The 20,935-nt window shown below is 41.6% G+C and overlaps 1 protein-coding gene across 2 annotated transcripts in view; it reads left to right on the top strand.

Moving 5' to 3' along the window:
• Positions 1-20,935, top strand: part of BMPER (BMP binding endothelial regulator) — a 250,315-nt gene that overhangs the window by 119,680 nt on the left and 109,700 nt on the right. For both annotated transcript variants that reach the window (XM_043589236.1, XM_043589235.1), the window contains exons 7-8: positions 14,540-14,639; positions 19,619-19,728. In XM_043589236.1, coding sequence (XP_043445171.1) covers positions 14,540-14,639; positions 19,619-19,728 — 210 coding nt within the window. The remainder of the gene's footprint in view (positions 1-14,539; positions 14,640-19,618; positions 19,729-20,935) is intronic.

The following is a 20,935-nucleotide window of genomic DNA, read 5'->3' on the forward strand; positions in this document are numbered from 1 at the left end:
AACCTTACTCTTTCTTTATAGGAGTCATGTAATGGAAGCCCTAGTAACCTCTTATGAAACAGGATTCCACAAAGTACTAGTTTAGGAGATGCTATAGAAGATAATTTGATTATAAATTACCTTGACGTCTTTGAGGGAAAGATTTGTGCAATCCAGACAATTCTTCTGGTGCTCTGAAAGAAGGCGGAGATAAACGTTGGCATATGTTGGTAAGGAATTGTCATTGTCTTTCACATTAACTCCATCATATGGAAAGATGGAAAGTCAGCTGGGGCTATGACAGTTTGCCTGAGGGATTCTGGGTGCCGAAAGTCACAGCCACCTATTTCATTATTCCCATTAGGTCTTAGATGGATTGTGGCTATGGTGCCCATTAATGCTCTTTTTTCCAGAAAAAGCATTTTAAAAAAAAAATGGTTATAGAGGACCTACTGTATCTGTGGGGTTGCCTCACATCTTCATAGGGAACACCAGCCTTCTTGTGGCAATACAGCAAGGGAGCGTGCCAGCATGTGTTACTTTCTAGAGTGAGATGAAATGATTATCTCCATCAACCCCCCAAACACACCCCTCCTTAGGAAAACAAACATTTGCAAGTTTATTTTATAAAATCTGTGTAGAACTTATATAAATATATTGTGACAGCAGCTGTCATACTGCATATATCAAGAAAGTGCTTTGAAACTTTATGCAAATACATGGGCGATGTATATACTACTGTGCACCCCAAAGACTACCCCGTGTGTTCCTAGTGCCAAGAAAAACACAAATGTTCTCCAACTAATTCAGAGGAAAAGCCACCACAGCCCTATACCTTTCACAGCCCTGTTCTCTTGGCCAGTGAAACATACTTTGAATGGAGGATCCTAAAGAAAGCAGGGTGGGGGTGAGGGTGCTGAAGGTTCATTTTTATCAGTAACTTTTATAGATCAAGTACAAGTGCTGGGCACTTGAAGCATATTCACTCATAAAATTTTCACAGCAGCTTTGTGGGGAAAATGGCATTGTTTAGTAATAAGATAACCAAGACTCAGATTAAATAAATTGCCCAAGGCTACTCACTTATTCATTTATGGAGCTGGCTGGGATTCAAAATTAATTTGACTTTAAACATTTGTAAGAGCTAACATTTAATGAGCACTTACTATGCACCAGGCACTGGCCTAAAAGCTTTTCCTCCATCATCTTATTCTACGCTTTACATGAACTCTGTGACACTGAGTACTGTTGTTTTACTAATTTACAGATGAAGAAATTGAAATTTAGGGAAGTTAAGTAACTTCGGCACGAAGTAATGAAGGCTAGAACTGGAGTCAGAAGGAGCCCTTACAGGGGTTTGTTCCTTTGAATCATGTGGTTTCCCAGTTTTCCTTCTTGATTTAGAATCTGGAAACTTTCCTGGTTTGTACTGAGCTTAAGGCACAGAGCTGCTCATGTCTTCATGAACTAGGTTTTCATAAGCATTTAAAAAAAGCATTATCTGAAGTTTAGTATCATTTCCACATTCATGGGGATTGTTACTTCTACAGCTCTAATGTTAGATCATATTTGGAGTTTTGGGCATATTTCAATGCAGATACCTTATGTATAAATGTTAGATGAAAGAAATGGCCTCTTTACAAAGATTTTCAGTCTTTTGCCTATAGCATTGGAATATGTGTGTAACAGAGAGTCCCCTCCTCCATTCCTATGTACCCTTTGGAATTAGGAATGTTTGAGAATAGAGTCATTTAAAATTTTTGCTATGAACAATTCTGGTGCTAGCACTGCTCCTTACATTTCCAACTTTTGAGAACTCTTCTGCTTTTTTTTTTTTAACATTTTATTTATTTTCGAGAGACAGAGTGTCAGTGGGGGAGGGGCCGCGAGAGAGGGAGACACAGAATCAGAGTCAGGCTCCAGGATCTGAGCTGTCAGTGCTGGAACCCATGTGAGATCGTGACCTGAGCTGAAGTCAGACGTTTAACTGACTGAGCCACCCAGGCGCCCCCTCTTCTGCTTTCTAAAGTAAAACCCAGGATCCAGAAACCCATGGGGGAGGGGAAGGAAAAAAAAAAAAAGAGGTTAGAGTGGGAGAGAGAGCCAAAGCATAAGAGACTCTTGGAAGCTGAGAGCAAACTGAGGGTTGATGGGGAGTGGGAGGGAGGAGACAGTGGGTGATGGGCATTGAGGAGGGCATCTTTTGGGATGAGCACTGGGTGTTGTATGGAAACCAATTTGACAATAAATTTCATATATTAAAAAAAATAAAGAATAAATTCTCTATTTAAATGCAATAAATAAATAAATAAATAAATAAATAAATAAACAAACATTAAAAAAATGTTAAAAAAAAAAAAGTAAAACCCATTAGACCTGTTGAGAACTGTGGATTTTGAATCCTTACCTTCTTGTGGTTGCCCAAGTTCCCCCACCATTGGCATATCTTATTATTGTTGTGATAAAATGTTGCAATAAATGTTGAAGGCAACCATTTTCCAGGCAGAATTGATCCTAGAGAATTGCCACTTGTGATGTCAAAGTTAGAGTCTGCTTGGGAGGGTTTGCCAAAAAGCAAACAAGAATCGAGCCTAGAGGCCATCTGAGACTAGACGGTTTAAAAGGCTCAGTAGATCATCCTCACCAGTGGGAACACTGGATTTCTTGGTGAGAAAAGGGCTGGATATTTCATCTTCTGTAAGTAGGCTTTCACTTAATCTGCCTGTTTTCAAGACATTGCCATCATCTTCCAGTTGGCCTGGTATAATAAAATGCTTGATATTTCTGAACCATTGCCTCCCCGAGTCCTAGTCCTACCCCCCCCCCCGCCCCCCACATATTTTCCTCTTCAACACTGGTCTTTAACTTTTTATTTTTTTTATTTTTTTATTTTTGAGGCAGAGAGAGACAGAGCATGAACGGGGAGGGTCAGAGAGAGAGGGAGACACAGAATCTGAAACAGGCTCCAGGCTCTGAGCTGTAAGCACAGAGCCCGACATGGGGCTTGAACTCACAGACCATGAGATCATGACCTGAGCTGAAGTCGGCCACCTAACCGACAGCCACCCAGGCGCTCCTCAACACTGGTCTTTAGAGAGAGCCCCTGGGCATGTTCTGAGGGGCTTGTGTCTGGTCCACTCACCACTAAAGTCCTGGCGGCTATTTTAAGTGGATTGGCTTTCCTTTGATTTCCAATCAAAGGTGGCCTTCCACTCTTCTTCCTTTAGTTTCATAGGAACTATGGAGACTATCCTTGGTTTTTACTGAAGCATTTAGGGAACTTCTGACAAGCACTTGAACTGCTGTCCTAGCTATGGCCTAAAAAACCCAGTCCTGAACCCAGTCCTTTCTGTAGGATAGAGCTTTTTTCCATTCCTATCTATAAGGTTAAGGATTTGACCTGTCCAGGCCTGGTTCTCCATCCGTCTTGAAAAAAACGTCTGTGGTTGCTGAGGTATTGTCACAGTTACAGAGCTATACCTGGCCAGGCAAGCTTTCCATCCAGATGCTACCTCACACAGGTACCTTCCCTTTTCTGGCCTCTTTGTAGCATGTTCTGGCCAAGATTACAAGACAATGCTTCTGAACCTGGCCTGATGTTATTCCTCAAGATTGATTTAATATAATTCATTCTTTCTGTAAAAGGGCACTTTTTCTTTCAACCTGACCAACATATGAATCCATTTGTCAGAGAATATACCCCTGCCTTGTCTATTAGGTGCTGTTTCATATTGTCCAATGTTGGACACTGATTGTCAGTCTTCTTAGCAAGTCAGAGTTCATGATACAGGGAATCTCATTTTCCTGGACTGGATAAAAGTCCATCTTCTACCATGGTCTGTCTGCCATTGTTTCCTCTTTTTAGCACTGCCACCATGTCATAGGCATTTCGCTTTTCAGCCTAGCATGGCTACTATTTCCACTCGCTTTGATTGCACATTGCTGCTAATACCCTGGAGACCTGTGATGATAAAGCAGTGTGGAGGGGAAGTGGGAAGGACCAGGAACACTTTCTTTTCTGTGTGGTTTACTCAATTATAGGAATCCAAGATCAGTGGGGTCTGTATTTGAATGTCAGAGGTTTCAAGGACACAGATTTCTAGGCTTTATTTCCAGTATCTTTCTCCCCTAGGACCAACACAGCCATCCATGACACTGGACTTGGGATGACTGAGTGACAGATGCCAAGTTGTATTTGCAATAACGCCTCGCTTCTATGATTAGGCTTTGGAACCAATGATTCTGTGGTGTTAATCTCTTCCTCCCTTAGGATGGATTTTTTTTTTCTCCCCTTACCAGAGGCTATGTAGATGAACCTCTCCCTTTCACTGGGCTTGCCCAGACATGTCAGAATGCTAGCTTTGGCTCAAACTGGGACCCTCCTCCCACCCCTTCCACAGCTGTTTCCAACAGCCTGTATACTTCTTTTCCTTTGATAATTTTTGGCCTAGACTATGATCATCCCAAGAGCTTGCCAAGATTGGGTTGTAGCCTGTTTGTCTCAGAACACAAACTTTGAATTGGTTGAGAAGACCAATCCCCAGGGGCACCCCTAGTTTGAATGAATAGTGCCAGAAATCTCTGGTCTCCCTGGACAGTGTCCCTTAATGGAGGTCAGGGTGTTTATAGGACTCCTTCATATTTTACTTAACATTTTAGATTTTGTTAGAATTTCAGGAAATTATCACTTGATACAAAATAGAGACCTGTAAAAGGTAATGTATATTGAATGAAGATTTTGAAATTTTTTATTTAAAGACCACTATATGTAACACACAGAAACTCAAATGTTTGCTGAATGGGCAAACGAAAGCCAAAATGCTGTGACTAGCCCACTGCTATTCAGAAATGAAAATGAAGTGTAAGTGTAATCTTATTTTTTAGCAGGATGTTCAAGCGTACCATATTTAGGAAATATCCCAAAGACTTGTTAAGTATAATTTTGTCAATACAGTGAGGTGATCCAGATAGACCTTAATTAGGACTAATTCATTTCAAGACAACAGATAATTTTGTTCCTCAGGAAACCTTACTGGAGCACACACATATTGGATTGACTTTCAGCTCTAGCTCATGACCCTCCAAGTAGGTGTTTAAGTGAAAACCAAACACTTGTGATGTTACTGTGGCTTTGCTGTGGAGCTAGGAAGACTGAGGCACTTGTGGAAGATAAAACTCTCAGCCTAGTTTGGGGCAAATGATAAATGCAAACGAAACATTGGAAATAAAATAAAACAATATATAAGACAGGTGGTGCACATATACTGTTTTTGGTAGCCAAACTTAAAAGTCAGCTGAAAGGTTTCAGAGAAACAGTTCCTCAGTGATGCTTGGCTTTCTGTCTTGGGGGTCAGTATTTGTAGAGACTTGCCCCTGTCGAGCCCTCATGGGGCCTCTTCCTCCACGCATCTCCAGTTTTGCTGTGGTGTGGACAACCTGAGGAATATGAAAAATGCCCTTTCTCCTCCACGATGGGGTTATTTCCTTCCTTTCAGGAATGGCTCATAACTCATGGGAGGTGTGAGTTCTGAATGATTGTTCTTTTCATCTTCCTGGAAGCAGGCCAGACTGAAGCTAAAGCGTTTGATGTGTCAGCAGTAGGCTTGTAACGGCTTTGACTACTTACATGAGGATGAAAGATTGGACTTTGATTAAAAAAAAAAAAAAAAGGCAAGAAAAGGAAAAGGGCTCATTTTCTTTCTTTTCCATTTTTTTTTTTTTCTTTTTGGGTGGTAGCTGAGAAGCATCCTACTGGGGTGGTCTGGGAGGTCCCTTGGAATCTGCAATAGTAGGAGGGTGTTCTCTTGTGGATTTATTTGCTTATTTTATCGATTGTTTGAGAGAGGGAGGACACCCTTGCTCACCAGCATCGCAGGACCAGATTCTCAGACCTTATCAGTAAGCCCCTACTGCTCTGCTCTGCTCTGCTCTGCTCTGTGAGCCTGGGAAGGGTTTTCACATTCCTCAGGGAAGATCACTTATGTTTCCAGCCATCCCTCAGTGCCTGCTTGTAGACACCAAACATACTATTGCTGGCCAACCTCTTCCAATTCACAGGGCCTTCCCCATCCCTTGCTTCCCAGGGCATTTCTTTAGAGGTTTCATCTGAGCGTGGTCCCATAGGGTGGTCTTATTTTCCTGCTTTTAAAATAGACAAAGAATACAGTAAGATGTTTGTGGAAACCCGGAACCAGTTGGAATTCACCCCAAACGGTGTTCCAGTCTTATCAGTAATGTGTGTGTCAGCCTCTGTGTGAAGTGGGGTGTGGGGAGGAGGAAGGATTTCAAAATTTTCTTTTCCAAAGCAAGCACATGAAAACACAAAAACAAGAACAACAATCCGCCATTCAGCTGAGTGACAAGACAGAGTTAAGAATGAGGACTCAACGAGGAATATAGGCAAATTTTACCATTAAATGGGAGACCTAAGCAAACACAATATGGAAACTTCCTTTTAAAATGATGTTAGAGGGGCACCTGGGTGGCTCAGTCGGTTAAGCGTCTGACTTCGGCTCAGGTCATGATCTCGCGGTTCGTGAGTTCAAGCCCCACGTCGGGCTCTGTGCTGACAGCTCGGAGCCTGGAGCCCGTTGCCGATTCTGTGTCTCCCTCTCTCTCTCTGACTCTCCCCTGTTCATGCTCTGTCTCCCTCTGTCTCAAAAATAAACAAACGTTTAAAAAAAAATTAAAAAAAATAAAATGAAGTTAGAGAAACAGTAGTAAATGTATTTATATCACCTGGTTATTTAAGAATTTAATATTTATTTTACACCATTGCAAACTCTGGCTCTGCCTCTGTGTGCACTTAAGCCCAGCGCTGTCTCCACAACCCAGTTGGACCTGCTGGTTTCTGCATCTGCTGGAAGCTGGCCTGATAATGCTGCCAGCAGGCTAAGACCTCACTGTAGGGCCGTGCAAACCCGTGAGGATGCCAGTACAGGCATTCTTCTGTAAGCGTCTTTGAATATGATGAGCAGTCAAAGTCTCTGGGAGTCATCTGTCTGGCCACCAGAGGACGTGAAGTCCCTACGGGGCTCACCAGTATAGGCCAGAGGGTGAACAGCCAACATACTGCGTGGTGGGAGCTTGAGCTTGGGGGATGAGTGCTCACCAGCATGGCCAGCGTGCTGACCCTGAAGGGGCCTATTGGCCAACAGGAAAGCTTTCCTACATTATTAACACCTAAAACGTTGCTCCTGAAGATGTCCATTGACATTTATGAGTCGCCTATAACAATAAAGAGAGAGTGCGTAGGATGTGAAATTCAGATCGTCTGAGCTGCATATCACCTTCTGAAAGGTACAATGAAATGACTAGGGAAGAGCATAGGAAGAACAAACAGTAATTGGGTGTGAACTTGCTCAGTTCAGCAACCATATGACCAGGATTTGTGTGGGGTTTTTATTGTTGCTGTTGTTGTTTTTTAATGTTAATTTATTTTAGAGACAGAGGCAGACAGGCAGAACGTGAGCAGGAGAGGGGCAGAGAGAGAGGGAGACATAGAATCCAAAGCAGGCTCCAGGCTCTGAGCTGTCAGCACAGAGCCCAAAGTGAGATTTAAACCCACGAACAGTGAGATCATGATCTGAGCTGAAGTCAGACGCCTAACCGATGGAGCCACCCAGGTGCCCTGACCAGGATTTAAATTGAGATTCTTAGCTATCTTTTTCTTTCTGATAAAAAAAAGGTGTGGGGGGGATTTAGCTTCTTCAAGGAGGGAAAGGCTGATAGAATGGGTGATTTTAGTGTTTTGTAGTCACATTAGGCCTGAAATATTACATCTGGGATGGCACAATGAAATTAAATGTCATTTGTTTAACAATATATGTGGTAGGCAGAATAATGGATCCCCTGACCCCCAAAACATCCAAATTCTAATCCCCAAAACCTATGACTATTACCTTATATGGCAAAAGAGACTTTGCAGATGTGGTTAAATTAAGGATTTTGACAGGAGATTATCCTGGATTATCTGGATGGACCCTCTTAAAAGAGTCCTTTTGAACAGAGGCATAAGGGTCAGAGTCATACAGATTTTGAGAATGTTTTGTTGATGCCTTTGACGATGAAGAAAGGAGGCCAATAGCCAAGGAAGGCTGGCAGCCTCTGAAAGCTGGAAAAGACAAGAAAACAGATTAGATTCTTCCCTGGAGTCTCCAGAAAGAACCCAGCCCTGCTGACACTTTGATTTTAGCCCAGGGAGACTGACTTCAGATTTCTGATTTCCAGAGCTGTACGATAGCAAATGTGTGTGGTTTTAAGCCACTGAGTTTATGTGGTAATTTATTATAGCAGCAATAGGAAACCAGAGCAATAATATAAACAATAATACAATTGGACTTGGAGACGTTAATTGATGGAAAAAATAAAAGGAATTTGTTTTAGGCTGGATTCTCAAGACAGAGCATCAGGTCATGGTTCTTTGAATAGGTATGAAAGATAAAAGGGTTTTATTTTTGTTAGTCCAGGGGGGACACTTTTCAAGGGTGATTGCTCAAGATTTTTATGGGTCAGAATAAGTACTTTGGTCAAGCTTTTGCTGACGTGTTCTGGACTCTGTATAGAATCAAAGTTAAGTTGTACTTTATCACTTGGAAACATAAGCCCATGTGTAGCACAATGTTCAGATTCTTGGGGTAGACAGTTTCCAGAGTCCTCACAGATTACGATGATAAAGCCTGCATTGGTCTCAGCACAGAACCACTTGGTGAATTCAGCCCCATCAACCTCAACCACAACTGCATCCTCCCTTCTCCTCCTGCTGCCCTCTTCCTTCACAAGCCTGAGTAAAAGTGGCCCCCAGCCCCTAGCGAGGTGAAGTAGGGCCTGGCTCATGTCCCAGAGACAACTCCCCCACCTGAGAAATGTGCTCTATCACTCAGAACACACGTCTGGAGCACACTTATAAGCTGGGATATGTGCTAGCTGCTGGAGGAACTCACAAGGTTAATAAGCCTTAAATGCTGCTTGTTAGAAGCTCATGTGAGTGACACATTTTGCAAAATGCAGTGCCTTGGGTAGCAGCATTTAATTCATCTGGGAAAGTTATTAAAAATGCAGGTTCCTGGGCTGTGGCTTGAGAAAGCATTGGTTTATTAGTACAGTGGTTTTTAGCTGGGAATGATTTTGTCCTCCAGAGACATTAGGCAATGTCTGAAGACATTTCTGTTTGGTACAACCAGGGGACAAAGGGTGATACTGGCATCTAGTGGATAGAGGCCAGGGATGCTGTTAAACATTTTACAATGCACAAGATGGCTCCCTAAAACAGAGACTTCTCTGACCCCAAATGTTAATAATGCCAAATTTGAAAAACTCTGGTCTAGTGAGTAACTCTCACAAACACACACACACACACACACACACACACACAAGTTATTATACCGTAGTGGTATATACATATATGTCAATGTAGCATGTGTATATGTATATACATGCGTCCTTGTGTATGTAGCATATCTATAAATACATTTCTCTAAGATCACTCATTACAATTTGGGGCGTTCTCTCTTCCATTGTCCACTCTACTCCTGCTCTCTCAGCTGGACAGCTTACCTACTGCCCATCTTTGCTTTGATTTTTTTCTGTTCTACACTGGCCAAGAACAGGGGAGGCTAAATACCAAGACCCATGGAAGTAACTGGCATGCTCTGAAAGTTTACCAAAATAAATTTGCAGGCCAAAAAGAAGCATGGATAAGGACATCCTTTTCCTCTTGTGAAGTTTTTGGACCCAATTTGCAATTCAGAGTGGGTACTCTACTCACAAATCAGCTTTGTACCATTCATTGACTGTAATGATATAAGAATTGTGGGTCACACATAATCTCTTTGCACTCAAGGTATATTTCTCCCCTATACTAGCCCCTCTCGGTCTTCTCTCCCCTATTCTCACCTTCATCTAGAATCAATGGAGAACTCCATTCTCTTCAAACAATTGAACGTTGGGGGGAAAAATCCTTCTAGAATGTGGTTGAGTATAATTGATTGGTTCTAACTGGTTAGAAATGTACTACTCTGCTTCCCACCTCCTGTTGGGGAGCCGACTCTGCATGCTGTTCAAGGGATGAGTGCTATGTCATACGTTACAGTATGGTTTCCAGCCCTCAGTTCTCAATGGTCCTCAGGGGTGGGGGAAGAATCCTGCATGCATATGGCTGTGGTTTTATCATCTTGCATTCATTACTGTATTCAGGAAGATAGATTTTATTATGCAGCAAGACTGCTACTCTAGGGTAAACTTTCACACCAAGCAATTGTGTTCTTGACTAAATCAGCTAAGACAAAAATAAGGGGGTAGAAAATAGACTCGGGACAAGTCTCATGTCTTTCTTTTAAAAACAGCCACTTTTGGAGAAGCACTTGGATATGACCAAATGACCACCTGTAAAGAACAAATGACCACCTGTAAAGAACAAACTAAAGAAAAATGGTGGAAATTGTAACTCACCAGTACTGTGGAAGTTCCCAGAGTTCCTTTCCTTGTTGACCAGATGAGAATAGTGATTAGTCCCTGTGTATTTTAACCATATAGAAATTTTCAAACATTTAACAAAACACATGGGGTCCTAGAAATCCTGCCAGCTTAGAAGGTGAAGTTGAGTGTTGCTTTTTGATATATCAGCACCAACAAACATTTAGTTAGTACCTAAAATGTGTAAAACCCAAGGAGATACAAGGTAAGTAGACGCAGACAGCCCTGAAACTATACCAGCTTATCAGCATCCTGTAGTTCACAGTGATTTGAGAAATTCATTTAGATTCTTAGGGCCCATCATGTGTGGTGGCTCTTCCTTTCATTTAAGAAATTTTTACTGAGTTATTTCCTTGAGCCCGTCATGTTCCTGAAGGATATTAGGCTCAAAGGTCCTTGCTGTCACCAAAGTCTAGCTTGAAGGCAAAACCAGTGTCATCTTGCCAGATTAAACTTCTATGTATGTGTCAAGAATACAGGAATATACATGAGAAAGGGAAAGATATGGAAAGATAGAGGGGGTCACTGGGAAATTAAGGGGTGTGGAAGGCTTCACAGGGGAGAAGAGGCCCCAAATTGACTTTGAATGAAGCAGGATTTTTATAGGGGTCAATGATGGGGGAAGAGAAGGAAAGGGGTACATATGAAGAATATGGAAGGCCTCAGATGTGCCTGGGGACAATAAAAAATATATAATGGACTCTCCTCTCCAGGTTGATATTGTGAGGAAAGGAGATGGGAGAGAAGGTTATGGGGTATCTTGACCAACTAGACTAACTGTGGTAATAAAGATGTAATGCATCTGAGTATTTTATTTTTTTAAAGTTTGTTTATTTTGAGAGAGAGAGAGAGAAAGAGAGAGCACGTGTGCGAGCAGGGGATTGGGAGAAAGAATCCCAAGCAGGCTCTGCGCTGTGAGCACAGAGCCCGACACGGGTCTTGATCCCATGAACTGTGAGATCATAACCTGAGCCAAAACCAAGAGTCGGACACTTAACTGACTGAGCCACCCAGGCACCCCACATCTGAGTATTTTAATGCAATTAAATTTATTTCTTGCTCATTTAATAGTTCATTGTGAGTGTTTAGTGGATAGACTTCCACATGGTGACCCAGGGAAGCAAGCTCTTTCCATTCTGTGCAAAGTTATTGATATCCCCTCAATTCAGGTGGTTATCCATGTAGCGGAGATAGAAAGTGAGAATGTGGAGCACTGAGTGTGAGAGACCTTTATGGGTCAGGCCTAGAAGCGTGTTATTTATTTCCATCCACCTCCTGTTGGTCAGAACGTAGTCAGTCGTAAGGCCTCACTGCAGGGGAGTCTGAGAAATGTAGTGTTGGTCTATGTCAGGAGAAAAAGAAGCAGATTTTAGTGAGGCTATCGTTGCTTCTACAACTGACTTTTAGCCTGAACTTTATCCCAAATGCAGTGGCAACTCATCCTCCACTTTAGCATGGGGACATGCGCAGTGGTAACATAGGCTCCATACGGTGAGTGATTTTTGTATGTTATATTCACCGCTGTAGTCTCAGCGTATCTAGGCCTTAAACAACTATTTGATCAAATAATGAAATGATGGATGGATGTTGGAAATGAATCCTGGGCATATGGAACTTTCCAGGTGGGTTCGTGGAAGAGAGCTGAGGCAGGGAGGCCGGTTAAAAAGAGTGTGCTAATCTGACAGAGCCGGAGTTAGTGCAGTTACAGTAGGAATTAGTACATTTTTAGAAACAGAAATGTTCACTTCTGCTATTTTAACATTCTTAGTTTACAGCATAGCCACATCTCATAGTTTAACCAGATTCCCTGCTGAGTTGAAATCATAGAAGCAGGTTGTGAGCCGAAATAGCCTGGCACTTTCTTTGGAGGTATTAATTGGAACGCAGCCTTGGGACTTGGGCTGTGCCACGATCCTGCAACCCAAACAAAATAAAACTTGACTAAACCAGCAAACCCAGATTGCAGTTCAAGTTACTTTAAGGGGCTCTTGGGAAACACAAACTGCATTTGTATTATATATGCAAAATCCGCTCTTTGACCTTATTGTAAGAAAAATTACTGGAGCCCACCTAATCTTTTGCCAGCTTTCCGAAGTGCTGGACAAGTTAACTCCTATGCAATTATGTAATATTTCGTAAAAATTTTGACTTTCAAATATGCTTGAAAAATAGATGCTGATCCAACAAGAACAGAGACTATCAATGAAAAGAATATGTGCTCTGTGCACCTAAGAGAAGCCAACACACAGGCAGCCTCATGTGGCCCGAGGCTTCATGATTTTAGGAAGTTGCTTGCAGATGAATTTTTTTGAAATTAAAAGTTAAGGGAAGCATTCTGTCCTCCCTCTAGATTTAACTTTTGTGGTTTATGTATAAGCTGGGGCAGACCTCGGCGTCTGACCTAGACTCAGGTTATGTGCTTCTGAAGTCTAGTGAAAGGCCAGACTTTAGGATTATGCAGAGCTGAGTGAGGGAACCTCACAGAAAACAGCCAGGGATTCTTAGGAGATTTTTAGTGATTCTTGCTGATCTGGAAATAATGTAAAAACAACAGAAGAGCTTTTTGTGGTATTTTTGTATGTTCTCTCTTGGTTTGGGGAAGAATCTGACATTCGAGTGGCTTAAAAATAATAAATATTTAAAAAGACATAACATGTCCTACCCTTTTCATCCACCCCTACCAAAGAATAAACTGTAATAATAAAAATGGCAAGAGCAGGAAGGGAAAGCAGAAACAATGGATGGCAGCAGTATGCTAGGATGGGCATGAATTTGATCCAGACGGCTAACGTCTGGTGTTATTGCATAAAGTGGTGGAGAAGGTGTGAGGAAATGCCGCAGGGAATCTTTCCCTTCTTTACAGTGTGAGTTCCTCATTTCCTGAGGCCCCTTGAGATATAAATTACCGGTTTCAGACAGCGGGTACCTGAGGGTTACTCCTTTGCTTTCTAGCTCAAATCCCAGAGAAGCCAATCCATTGAAATTCCATTTGTCTAGTGATCTATTTACCAAATCTTCTGATTTTCTGAAAAAAATAAATTATTCATAAATTTAGTAGCAATTCATTTTGCACAGGATAGTTTTCACATGAACCTTGCAAAAGTGTTGGGTGTAAATTGACTAGAAAGCACTATTTTTTTTTTCCTGCCCCAGCTTTCTGAAGATTCAATTACAAGTTGCTGAGGCTGGGAAAACAGACACCTTGGCAGAAGCATCGAGGAGGGGGAAGTAGGCGTGTTGCATCTTCAAGTTGTAAACAGGGGAGAGATACTGATGGCTGGAGAAAGGGGGGCATGCTGGGATAAAGAAGGAAGGAATGGATGTCAGAAAGGAGGACAGGAAGGGTGGAGAATGAGGGGCAGGGAAAAATTCAAAAGCTCTAGAACTTCTCCCATAGGCTGCTAAGCCTCTGCCATTCCTTCCAATATCAATCATCTTTTGCCTTCTACTTGTGATAGAAAAGTTTGGTTAGCTGAGTGAATTCAGTGAAATGGTTCTTCTGAATATCGGCAGCATATTCATTTTCAGCGGATTGGCTGCTTCATGAAATCTAAACCTCCGAGAGCCATCCTAATAATACCTTTAAGCAGTTACAGAAAAGGAAGTATTCCTGGAGGAAGATGTCTGCAGAACCTACAGAAAGATGAAGGTCCGAAAGAGGAGGAAAAGCCTCAGTAACGCCCAGAGGACTCCTTTGCTTGCTTGGGTGTTGGAAAGGGAAGCCAACTTTTCCTGGTTTGCCTAAGACTCTCTCAGTTTTAGTACTGGAAGCCTCCAATCTCAGGCCAATGAAGATAGTTGACTAGTCTTGAGAAGGAAAAAGGTAAAGAAAGGTGGTGGGTAGGTGGGGAGAGGTAATACTGTAATAATCTCTTCAGGGACAGTCTTTTCAAGGGTACAGTTCATGTGGCCTCCAGGGAAGATAAAAGGAAAAAGGATAGTTGGGAGAAGTTACACAGATCTGAGCCGTCACCCCCAAGGACCCGATACCAGGGAAGACCCTAGGTTTGTTTCAGGTATCTTGATTATACAGTATAAATGCACTTACTTTTCTAAATGTGCTTTTTTCTCTCTCTCTTTTCTTCAGGGAGGCAGGACACAGTGCGTGAGAGAAGTCTGTCCCATTCTCTCCTGTCCTCAACACCTTAGCCACATTCCCCCAGGACAGTGCTGCCCTAAATGTTTGGGTGAGTGACTGTTTTCAGATAAAAGAACAATGTAATTTATTCTTGGGAGTTTCTGCTGAGAGTCTTCATTCACATTGTTATGTTGGGGTTCTCAGGTTGTCCTGTTTCATGGCTTATTAGAAATAACTGCTTTTTCTGGTTATAGGAATGTAAGGTGTGCCCGGTGTTTATCTCTTGTCTGAGGTCTCTACAGGTGTTTCTTTTCTCTTGTGCTTCCTTGTATCTGTAAACCTGGTTCACCAGGCAACTTGGGATGATAACCCCTGATGGCGAGAGCAGTATTGAAGAAACTGTCTTTCATTGGACATATGACAATTAGTAGAAATGATTAGTATTTTAAAGGCATATGAAATTAACACATGGAAGAATATAGACTAGTGTTACTTTTAGAGGCAGAAGTATGAAGGAGGATGACACCAAAAGCAAGAGGTTTGGAAGGGAGCAATGAAAAGTAACCAACAGGAAAGGAGAATGAGCTATTTTTTATTGAGCATTTGCTATTTCCTAGGTACTATGGAAATCACTTTACATGCTTTTTCTCATTGAATTTTCTCAAGAAGCTGTGCCGTATAGGTGCTAAGTATATCATTCTGATATGTAATATACATGTTGTGGTTAGTATTATTGCAGGAGAGGGGAGTAGATTCCTAGAAGGTGGCACAGCTGGTGAGTTACAGAGTTGATACCTGAATATGAGTTCCTGTGATTCCTAAGCCCAGGCTGTAACCTGCTGCTGCCAAGCCTCCATGGTGATGTGGAGAGAGGCATATACATTGCCAGTTGAAAGAGACAGCCTGTGATGGAGAGTCTCTAGGGCAAGAGATCCTTTAGGTCTTGTTTATAATCTGAATGTCAGCTTCTTACACATGATCTTCAAACTCTTGAGTTAGTTGAGGTCAGACTAAGATTCAAAGAAAAGTAGCCTGACCCAGTGTGTGAATACAATAGAGCATCTCCCACTAAAATCCTCCAGCAACCCCACTAGAATCTTGAGGGATCTTTGAGGAGGCTAATACACTTCCGAGTCACCCCTGGCTTGGTCTCCTCCTGCTGTTTTTCTCTTAATTCTCCTTCTCCTCCTTCTCCTCCTCCTCCTCCCCCTCGTCCTCTCTCTCCTTTCTTCCTCTTCCACCTCCACTTCATCTTCCTCTCCTCCTCCTCCTCCTCCTCCTCCTCCTCCTCTTCCTCCTCCTTCAACATCATTTTGTACTTGCAGGGATATTCCCCTCCAGTCTTTTCACATTCTGTGGTGCTACTGAATCAAGACTTGTGTAGTAGATTTTACTGAAGGTTTGTGGTCAGTGAGGGTGATTACCTTTTAGTGGAGCACAGTGAACAACATGAAATGGATCCTTAATGGATCCTCCCTTTGTTCTTAAGAGGTCTCAGCTATTATGCCTTTAGGAAAATGTCACTGTGTATCTGGGCTCCAGTGTCCTATCAGTTACTGTCCACACCCTTTTTTCTGAATCTTCTCTCCTTTCTTTCATAGCTTGCTTTTCTCAATTCCAGAATCTCCTGTTGATTGATATTTTTCATTCCCAGCTTATCACAGCCATAGTCTAAAGTCTGTCTTTTTACAACCAACTTGTTGAATAAAGGTATCTTGTTAAACTAAGGCAGTTTTCTTTTCTTTACAGGATTCACCTGTCAACCCTTCATCTAATGTTTGCCCTCTTGCTGCATGTACACACACACACACACACACACACACACACATGCATGTAATACTTTTTAAGTAACTATGAAGTAATTAAAAGAACAAAAGAAAATTGTTTATACATGCCTGATTAAAGACATTTCCACTGATATGTGTGCTTCCTGAGTTGCCAATGTGTGCTTGTACTCCTGGAATAGAGTTAGTCAGTTCACTCTTGTTGAAATCGTCATGCTTTTGGTCATGGTGGACACAGAATTCCATCTGAGCAGGAAAGTCATTACAGAAGAGGTGGCATTTGGGGCCTGACATTGAAGATAAGTAGACTTGATTAATGCTTTGAAGCCCATACTATGGATGTGCTGAGTCAACTCAGAAGCTTCTCATATGAGGAATGGCTGTTGTATTGAATGCAGACTTTTCTGTCCATTTGTGGTCATAAGACAGACTACAAAAGGAACAGTAAGTCTTAGGAAACTTAAAAATCTTAATTCTCCCAAATGAGACCGCTTTTGGTTAGGCTAAACCCCAGTGGAATAATGTAGAAATGACTTAAATTAGGCTGAATGTGGACTCTCTGAACCACTCTTTTGAATGTTTCATCTTAATTTGGGGCCATGATGACTTTGGAACTACGGTAAGATTTTGTGTTCCTCGGGGGTAAAAAGAAATATACCCACACAACAAAAGACAGAAAGGAAAAAAAAAAAGGAAACACTAGGATACTTTCTAGATCCTGAAATCTTAGTCTAATCAGACTTTTGGCTGGTTGGACACCAATTTGCTATGACATATTCCTTTGACAGGATTCATTTACATGACATACCTTAGCCTTTTGCATTGCAACATTCTCTAGCTCTCTTTTTTCATTTTCAATGAAGAGACTCATCAGAGGTTTGTGTATACTGAGCACCCAATGCACCTCTTAGAATGACACAGCCTAGGATCATATTTGAATCCTACCACCGCTAATAACGATAACACTCATCATGTGCCACTTATTGGGGTTGTTTAGGGAATTCCAGGGTCTATGATAAAGACTTTACATCAATATTTTTAGGTAAAAATTATCTTTGAGTGATAAGGTAAGTAGTTGGTCATATTTTTTTCAGGGGGATATTATTGAAGAGTCTTTTTATTTGGTGACCTACTAGTGCATCAGTTCTCCAATCTATCCATCCATTTGTTCACCTACTCATTCATCCATCTATGCCACAATATTGGGTACTATAAATGTAGTAAAAGCTCCAAGCTATGGGAACACAGGAAGGGGCAGTTCATTCTAAGAGGTGAAAGGTCCTCTGAGGAATAATGTGGAGCTCAACCATAAAATGTATTTTCATTGGTAGGGAAAGAAGCTAGACTATATTTATGTATCTATATCCTGCCTCTTGCCAAAAAGGAATTAAGGTCACTTATAAAGTACATGAAGCACATGTAGATGAAAGATAAGAAAAAGGCAAACCAGGTTATCCCAATCTTTAAACATTGCTTAATTGAAATAATTGAGTAGATGGCCTGCACACAGCTTTCTGATGCCTCAGGGCCTAGAGGAAAATCTAGAGAAAGGCAGAATTTTGTATTTTGCAGGCAGTCCTCTAATTTAGTCTGCAAGCTTCCACAAGCTTCAAGAAACTCAGGACCTGGGGGTGCACGTAAGAATGCCTGTCTTAGTTGGATTATTAATACTTGCTAGGAGCAAATACAGTCATTTAGTTAGATTTTGTCTAACCATGAAAGGGTTTTTGGTTGCCTACTTTCATATTAGCATTTTATTTATTTATTTTTTTTATTTTTTTATTTTTTTCATGTTAGCATTTTAGGCAGAGAGGGTGGTATGTTACTGCAAGGAGGCATTATTGTTACCATTTTACAAGTGAACTAAGTGAGGCCTGGAGAACTACTCAAGGTCACTAGGGAGTCTATATGTGGGACCCAGACTATAACTCACTGTCATCTTTTGAGGCAAGTTTACTTCTGGTAGTAAGAACCAAGCTAGTAATTTAATTCTGCATCTATACCGTATCCTAACCTTGAAGTTGACTCTAACAGGAAGATGGCGTTTTTTGTGATTCCTGTTAATGGTAATTCCAACAATTTGAATTCTGAGAGTAGCATTTAGTATGTGCCTGTAGGTATTTTCAGCATTTCACTGGGCCTTCTGATAACTAGAGTTTGCTTTTAATCTTTTTATAAGAAGAAAGAGTGTGGAGGTGCCTGGGTGGCTCAGTCAGTTAAGTGTCCGACTTCAGCTCAGGTCATGATCTCACGGTTCGTGAGTTCAAGCCCCATGTCGGGCTCTGTGCTGACAGCTAGTTCAGAGCCTGGAGCCTGTCTTTGGATTCTGTGTTTCCCTCTCTCTCTGTCCCTCCCCTGCTCACTCTCTCTCTCTCTCTCTCCCCCCAAAAATAAATAAAACATAAAAAATTTTAAGAAGAAAGAGTGTGGTTGTAAATCTAATGAGTGATTATGAATCTTCATCTTCTTAACATGTTGCTTGACTCAAGCAACATGTCAGGGATGTTTTTATATGCTCCAGGGAGTAGAAGCTCGCAATTTGAAAGAAAAGATGAAATTGGATTGCATTCTTTGTTTGGGGTTACTTTTTGGACCTTTTGATCATAAATCAAATCTTCATATCAGGGAAAATCAAGCTAATTCTACAGAAGTGTGATGCCTGTGAAAGCTTGGGCACTTGACATGTGGGTTGGATTCTGCCTCTATGTGCATTTTGAGTTAGTGCCATCCTTTATACCAATGGACTTGTAATTTCTCCAGCTGAGATACTATATCATTGGTTCTCCTTTTCACTCATTCTAGTCCTTCTTGGAATAGCTTGACTTCCTGTGCCTCTTCCCTGCCAATACCTACTTCCTGGATAATTTTACTTATTCCTTAAAATGCAGTCGAGGCATTGCATCTTCCAAGAAGTCTTCTCTGTCCTCCCTGTCCCCACAGTTCCCAGATTGTCTTCTTTCTGGAACTTACCATATTGTTGTATTTAAATCATTTTTGTGAGTTTGTCTCACCGGTAGACTGTGAACTCCACGAGGGCAGGTCAAATAGATCTGGTCATCTTGGTTCACTATGATGGTAATAAAGATTTGTTGAACTTACAGGATTCAGTGTGGAGTCAAGCTCTTTATAATAAAAACTTTCTAAATTAATTACTCCAGGGAACGTCTGGCCGAGGACTATTTTTGTGCACCAGATTTACCTGGTCTTGTGAGAATGTTTAACAGTCCTATGATAGAATTGTTGATGACAAAGTGGGAAATCCTGGCTTCTGTCTTGCATTAACCATGCCGTTGCTTCCCTCTAGGTCAGAGGAAAGTGTTTGACCTCCCATTTGGAAGCTGCCTCTTTCGCAGTGATGTTTATGACAACGGATCTTCATTTCTCTACGATAACTGCACTGCATGCACCTGCCGGGTAAGGTGGTTCTGAGGGGCTGTGATCCGACAACGATTGCACTGGGGACGTTACTGTTAACTTTATAGCCAAACATAATGATCTGTCATTTATTGGAAGGAGGCATTATCAATGCCATTTTACTAGTTGAAATCATGCTTAAGGTTGTAAGGACATTCAAACATAAGACCCAGATTACAATTCACTGTTACCTTCCCAGGACCTACAAGTTAGCTTCTGGAGGTGAGAACTAAAGTCTGAGGGACCGTCCTAAGGTATTTTCTAAAATCAGACACAGAGTGTCTCTGGCAGCGTTCTCTGGTTCTAACTATCCGAGATGAGCTCCTTAACATACCACATAATAAAAATGACTTTAATCACATTCAAGAGAAAAGAAAGGCAAGGATTTACAGTTCATCACAAAGATAAACCTGGTAGTTTGAGAGGGGGGTATTTATGTGTTGTTCATTGTACCATTTCTTACTTGGAAAGTAAGAAAAGCATTGCTTGCTTTTTTCAAAAGGCAACCAGAGGCCTAATGACTGGTAAAGAAAGAATTCCGCAGCCCCAGAATTTTAAAGGAATACACGGCCCACATTCATTGACTGTGCTTATACAGTGATTTTTGTTTAAACCAAGAAGGGAACCATCTTAATGGAAGATTTTAGAATCATTCATTAGTGAGTTAATGCAAACATCTGTGTGACATGAATTTAGAAGAATACGTTTTGGCGGTGATGGTTGTTGTTTTGTCTTTAATAGCTAAAGGGCTAGAGAGGGAAGGAGGAGAGTTTTGCTCAATGTCAGCTCTGAGTCAGTAGCTGAGATTAGAGTTCAGAAGTTCCTGATTACTTGAGGCATGCTTTGTTAAGAAGCATGCACTACTTCAGGGAAGTGGCCGAGTAGGGGCTGAACTGTCTGTTCCCTGGCACTGAACACTGAGTATTTCCCAAGACTGAGAATACTTTCCTGAGACTCCTTCCTCTCTTCCATGGTTTACATTTTCCTATGCTCAACCTATAGCCACTCCTTCTGTTTGCCTTGGCCTTCATCCTCATGACTTCTCTTCCTCTCCAGGAATTTCACAGGTTATAGCTTCCTCTTGAGGATGCTAAACCTTTGATGAAACACATCACATCCCCAAGTTCTCTTGATTGCAGGAAAGCCAGACGTCCCACGGATGGGAATTTGTTATGCTTGCACTGCTCTGGGTCTCATGGATTCTTTG

The sequence above is a fragment of the Prionailurus bengalensis genome, chromosome A2 (genome assembly GCF_016509475.1).
Source record: "Prionailurus bengalensis isolate Pbe53 chromosome A2, Fcat_Pben_1.1_paternal_pri, whole genome shotgun sequence".
Classification (NCBI taxonomy): Eukaryota; Metazoa; Chordata; class Mammalia; order Carnivora; family Felidae; genus Prionailurus; species Prionailurus bengalensis.